The 6,599-nt window shown below is 44.0% G+C and overlaps 1 protein-coding gene across 1 annotated transcript; it reads right to left on the bottom strand.

Annotated features, from left to right (window-relative positions):
* Positions 1–934: 934 nt before the first annotated feature.
* On the bottom strand, positions 935–6,006 carry LOC146989438 (uncharacterized). Its single transcript, XM_085773075.1, has 3 exons — positions 5,760–6,006; positions 2,569–2,713; positions 935–1,514 (listed from the first exon to the last, which is right to left on the bottom strand). The coding sequence occupies exons 1-3, from the start codon at positions 5,890–5,892 to the stop codon at positions 950–952; spliced, it is 843 nt and encodes a 280-aa protein (XP_085629201.1). The 5' UTR covers positions 5,893–6,006; the 3' UTR covers positions 935–949.
* Positions 6,007–6,599: the final 593 nt, after the last annotated feature.

The raw sequence follows: 6,599 nt of genomic DNA, 5'->3' as shown, positions 1-6,599 counted from the left end.
CTGCACTCCTCCCGTTAGCAACGCCAGCCCATAATAGCCCTGCCCAGAGATTTACAACATACAGTGTTGTGAACAGACCCAAAGAAACGGCCTATTTTCACGGCCTAAAAGAGGTTTTACCTGAAAAAAAATACACAGTTCCATTGTTCACTATAATATAATTTTTTCCAGCCCTTCAAAGTGCAGGAAAAACACAGTTTTTATTTGGACCTAACCAACTGCTGATCGGCGGGCGCTAACCCTGGGCGGAGGGATACGTGAGTTGGTTAGGTCCAAATAAAAACTGCGTTTTTCCTGAACTTTGAAGGGCTGGAAAAAATTATATTATAGCGAACAATGGAACTGTGTATTTTTTTCCCAGGTAAAACCTCTTTTAGGCCGTGAAAATAGGCCGTTTCTCTGGCGTTGTTAACGGGAGGAGTGCAGAGAGTCTTCTACTGCAATTAAAGTACTTAGGGGCTATTTGTTGATCATACAACCCCACTTAAAAAAAAAATGCTACTATCCCTTTAACACAGATTTTGACCAGGGGTGATCAAACCTTTGCATGACACCGTTATTTCTTCTCTTTCTGGTCAAAAGGTTGATAAAGGTGGTGGAGCTCTAGCCTCGTAAACCAGCCTCTCTAAATGCATTTCATTTCATTCTGAGGGAGAGTCTGGCCTCATCCCCGTTCTAAGCGTTTGGACTGAAACCCTCAGAAGGCCTAAGAGCCAATCAGCGTCGCCGCTGTGATTGACACAGCACGTTGGCCAATCAGGGACCAGCTGGTGCAAAGCCCCGTCACTACACCAGCTTGCTGATTGGCTGAATGGGGTCGTCTGTCAACGCTACTACTCCCGCCCAGCTCCCGCCCACCTCAAACGCTGACAGGGGGGATGAGGCCAGACTCTGAGAAATGAAATGAAATGCATTTCTGCGAGAGGCTGGTTTACGAGGCTCGTGGAGCTCATCCCTCTCTGTCAATGTGCCAGTTAGTTTGGGCGAACTGCTCCTCCTCCTCTTTAACCTTGAAGTCTTCCGTCACCGGCTGTAGCTCCACGGTGACTTGTGGGGTTTGGTTTCTCTCCAGGTTGTGCAACAGAGTCAGGATCTCGATCTTGGCCTGCTGCCGACTGTCCTGGTTGAGCCTGAGCAGCGTGGGCACGATGCTCAGGGCGAAGTGGTACGCCTCGTCCAGCTCGCCTTCGGGCATGCGAGGCTTCGCCGCCGGCTGCTCCAGTATAGACATCAGCCGCTCCTCGATGTCCGTGTCCGGTTGGAGTCTTTGGCCTCTTCTGATTGGCCGAGGCGGCGGCGCCGCTGCTGCGAGGGCCGGTGCTGAAGTCCTGTCCCGGGGGCTGCGGGACCGGGAGGTAGACGGTCCTGAGGTGGTCGGAGCTGAAGAAGATGCAGACGAGCGGTTTCGTCTCGAAGCTCGTAGGTTGCGGGACGAATCCTCGCCCCCCGACAACGACTGGGGGGTGCTCGACCGCTCCTCCTCATTTTGTGAATTGTTCAAGTTGCCTTTTGAACTAAACAAGAACAAAAGAGAAAAAAAACTTACACAGAGGAACAATTTGCATATGAACATAACAGTTTTATATACAAGTTCTCACCACTTTAATAGTGCACTGTAAAGATACATTTTTAACACCAAAATTAAAGGGACAACGAGGAGTTTCTATTTGGTTATAAAAAAGTCTGATATTAATGTGGATGAATCTCCGTTACCACTTGTTAATGGTCCATTTTAGATAAATCTATGGTTTTGTCTCTATGGTTATTTTGTTATTATTAGTGGTGGTGGAAATGCTGGGCGAGCCGACCAGCGTTTCTTTACTTTCGGTTTCGTGGCGAGTCATGAGAATAACGCCGCCGAATCTCCGTTTATGGTGGGAACTACGACGGTATGTGATCGTCTTCCAACCTCTGACTTTAATTCTTGATGAATGAAAACATGAGTCTGTCTTGACCCGGTCAAAGAATTTCACGGTGCGGAGGCTCATAAATGTAGTGTGGAAACACTTCACTTTAACAAAACTCCTGGTTGTCCCTTTAAGCACCTATAACTTTGGCCTTGAATTATATTTTACATCAGCTGAGATCTGGTATTCTTCCTCTGGCCATTGGGTTTGGTTGTTTTAAAAATATTCCAGAGGAGAATGTGTGAAATGTGTGAGTTAGATGAAGTAGAAAGTGAGTCTGATTTCCTTTCATATTGTAGCCTACAAAGTATGATGATTTGAGGGAGGTTTTATTTCATAAAATCTGAAATATTTTGCTGCTCTGATGAGCAGAAGCTGGTTGTTTAATTTCAGCTAGTTTTATTTCTAAAGCCTGGAAAAGAAGACAGGAAAATATGTTTAATTAATTTCTGATGATTTCCCTTTTCTTTTTTCAGATAATGGTTTTGAAGCAGTTTGTTTTCTTATTTCTTTGATGTGTTGATGATGATGAGCTCTGGTCCTGGTTTGTTTTCTTGGTGTCTTACAAAATACAAAAGAATGCATGACACAATAATAAAATTCATTCATTCATATAATACTGTTATGGATATTGTTTGAGGCTTCAGTCATTCATACAGACCTTTTTGGTTGGATGTGGGGCAGAAGGAAGGCCATGACGTCCCCGTATTTCCACTCCTTTGATGTTCTACCTGCTGCTCCAAATTTTTTCCTGTTTTTCACGTAAGAATCCCGTAAAGACCTCCACCTGGCTTTACACGTGTCCGCTGGAACAAAGGAGAGACACAGGTCAATAAAAAACCTTCACATATAACTTATATTTATGTGCTTCTTCCCTCACAGGTACATGGCTTCTGGGGATTGTTACTACGTTGGCCCAGAGGGGCGAAACAATGGACCCCCCATGACCCCAAACACCACCACACAAAGACACTGAATAAAGTAGGAAGAGGTTTAATACAAAATATAAGGACGATACAAACAAAGCAGACACAACTAAAACAAAAAGAAAGGCCAAGCTGGGAGGCAGGCAGAGCCAGCAGTCCCCGTGCACTGCACTGCCCCCCCTCTGGTGGCAGCTGCAGGGTTTTTAACTCAGCCGGACCAGGTGAGCCTCGTTGGGCTGATCAGGGTCTGGGTGGAGAAACAGACAAGGCCGAACCCACGCCCATAGATATATATACTGACTAGATGCCGCCTTCTGCTTCTCAGCGTACATCAATAGCGCGGCCATCTTGGTCAGGGGTTCTGACCATAGACATATAAACGTCTGACCAGCAGTCAGACCAGTCAGACCCTGTAGAACACATTTCAGTGTATTTATGCATGTGGGTGTGTGTCTGAGTATCTAAGTGTATGTTTAATACGTTGTTGTTGTATCATAATATCTGTCTGACATTTATAATAAACCAAACGGCTTGAAAATGGGTTGAATATTCGGTGAGTTATGGCGATGTTAATGGTTGATAGACGTCTGCCTCTGTTGACTGATGCAGGAAGTAGACACGGCTTCCCCCTGACCAAGATGGCCGCCGCGTTGACGCATTCCACTGCCTGGGAACGCGGCATCTAGTCAGTATATACATCTATGGAGTAAACCATGATGGAGAAGTTCCTGCCCGGGCCAACACAAGAGACAGGGCAGGAAGTGGCTGACGACTTCTGGAAGAAGTGGAATTTTCCAAACTGCCTGGGAGCAACAGACAGGAAGCATGTGACCATCCGAGCCCCAACCCACTGACTGGGAGTCAGGATTTAAAACTACAAGAAAACTTTCTCACACTACAGGTTCAGGCTCATTCAAGTGGGGGAAGATGATGGTGCATATGCTGGGTCAGCTCTGGGGGGAGGAATGGAGACCAAAACACTTAAAATATAGTTCAACATTTTGGCAAATTGGCCCATCACCATAACCCCTATAGTCATAGCAGTAGGTTCGTTACCTTTATGTCGGTGCAAGCTGTTTTTAGAACGGCGGAGCAGAGCCATGAGCTGCTCAGAGCTACACTACGGAGGCTCATTATGGGATTTCTTGGTTTCAAACTCATCAAATACACAATCCAACAACTCCACAACGCTCTGGTGGACAAGTTGTGAGCTGCACATTCACCACGCTATGAGATAATAACACAACGTTACCACACAGAGTTGTTTTAGAGGGAAATACAGAGACTGATGATGAAAAACTGTCCCTGAAGGCAACGTGCATCAGTGGTTTTGCATGAATTTCCCTCTAAAACAACTCTGTCTCGTAACGTCCCGTCACTTGGGTGATGCAGCTTTCCCACTGAAGCCTAAATACCTACTGAGACCATGCACTGGACTCAACCTCACTCACCAAAGAGGATATTTAACTACAGACTTTCAAGGGTTAGGATAGTACTTGAGAACGCTTTTGGCATTCTGTCCTCCAGGTGGAGAGTGTTGCAGTGTTGCTGCTGCTGCTGCTTCATGCATTCTCCATAACTTCCTGCTTTCCCTGAGAGAATGTGAGGTTGCTGGACGAGGCAGAGCAACAGGAAGGTGTGGAAAATGTATACTTTAATAGATGTCTTTTGTTATTCAGATGTTGTTAACTTTTAGCATGGTCATTACAGATTTATTGTTCTAAATATGTCATCATTCATTGTAAATAAAGCATTTAAAAATGAGTCTGCTGTTGTATTCTTTTCAGCTCCCTCAAAAACTGTAAGTGTGAGCTCCCACCCCCCATTGTAAACACAGAGCCACTCCGTCAGCAATTAACATTAACATCAGAAAGGTAGAGGCTGAAAGTTGCTGCACTTCCCCCACAGCTGACTATTACAACTGTATTAACACTGGGTAGTTAGTTAGGCTACATTTTCAATAGGTAGTTAGTTATAATAGTATTACATATTTGTATAGACACACATCTACACCTTTAATACCATAGCTGTGTGAAATCTTCTCTGTGTATTTCCTTTTTTCCAGAAAGTTTAAAATAAAAAACAAATAGCCTAGTTAAAAGTACAAAAGTTTAAAAGTTTTCAGTCAAGTACGGCTACATTAAACATGTTCAGTAACTTTGCACTGATCAGGACAGGGCAAGAAATATGTAATGTGCTATATTAATAAATAATAAACTGATACTACTACTACTACTACTCAAAGGTTGTTGTTTTTTTGAAGTATCTTCAAAATACAAACATTAAAGGCACATTGGTAATATATAAATGCACAGTGCTGAATCAGCTATCTGGATCAATCAAGAACAAAAAGAAAAGAAAAGACAACGTGAGGTTCTCAGTCCACAATAGTAAATAAGTCCAGCAAAGAAAATAACCTATCTATCTATCTATCTATCTATCTATCTATCGTTCTATCTATCTATCTATCTATCTATCTATCTATCTATCTATCTATCTATCTATCTATCTATCTATCGTTCTATCTATCTATCTATCTATCTATCTATCTATCTATCGTTCTATCTATCTATCTATCTATCTATCTATCTATCTATCTATCTATCTATCTATCTATCTATCTATCTATCGTTCTATCTATCTATCGTTCTATCTATCTATCTATCTATCTATCTATCTATCTATCTATCTATCTATCTATCTATCTATCTATCAGTAAATAACTTTAGGGCATTTCTGCTTTTCATGTAATGCAAAGATGTGTTCTACATTCTGAGTAGGTTCATCCATCCATTGCAGTGGGGTTTCACTTGGAGGTAGGCTACTTCCATCTGTTGATGAGATGTTTTCCGAGGGACTACTACTACTCAGAGGTAGTTTCTGTAAAGTTTAAAAACAGTTTCTAACCTTTAGTAGTTGTACTCACCATCCGACCCCACAGCTTCTGCTACTTCATTCCAGGCTTTGTCCTTCCTCAGGTTATCCTTGTAGAAAGGATCAGTGGTGTCATAGATAATCGCGTGTTTTTCAACTTCTACAATAACTCTCTCTTCGTCCATGCTGCCGAAGCTCGAGACACACCGGTTATGACGTAATGCTGAGTATGTGTTTTATTTTGAAAGGGAACCGGAAGTGTTATTGGTCCTGTGGCGGATTTCCTGTCTGGTCTGGTGTGATGTGATGTGGTGTGGGTCTGCTGTGCTGCAGCTTGACGCGGTTTCTTCACCCACGGCTCCGTGGAGAACAGAGAAGCTGCCGCGGCGCGAGGACACGCTGCTGCTGCTGGGGCGACGCGGGGCGCGCGCCGTGGAGATGAACTCTGGTTCCTGTGGGTTTCCGTGTTTTTCCTCTGGATGCACAAAGTCTTCGCTGCTCCGCGCGCCCGTCGGTACCCACCGGCTCCGTCTGCACTGCGAGTAGCTGCGGCTCGAGGCGGGACGACGGGGGATCGCGAGGACGCACGAGATCTCGGGAAATCACGCGTAATCGCGCGTTATTGTGTCCATGGTCCATCCATCCAGAGCTGATCCAGAGCAGCAGAAGGAAACCGACTCAGTCCTGCTCATAGACCCATGCTCTTCCCTGTAGACCTGCTGGTTTGTGACTCAACCATGTGTAAGTGCAATATTTATATTTATATACGAAACAGATAGTAAACTGAACATTTATTTGGAGTTTATTTGTCTTTTTCATGCATTTAGAAAGTACAAGGCCATGTAAATAAAGTTAACTATTGTTGTTGTAGTTTACATTTCACTTCTGAGTG

Source organism: Trachurus japonicus, chromosome 3 (assembly GCF_045865225.1).
Source record: "Trachurus japonicus isolate A0001 chromosome 3, Traja_1.0".
Classification (NCBI taxonomy): Eukaryota; Metazoa; Chordata; class Actinopteri; order Carangiformes; family Carangidae; genus Trachurus; species Trachurus japonicus.
Note: the sequence above shows the minus strand (reverse complement) of the source record. Positions and strands in the feature narration are given on the sequence as shown.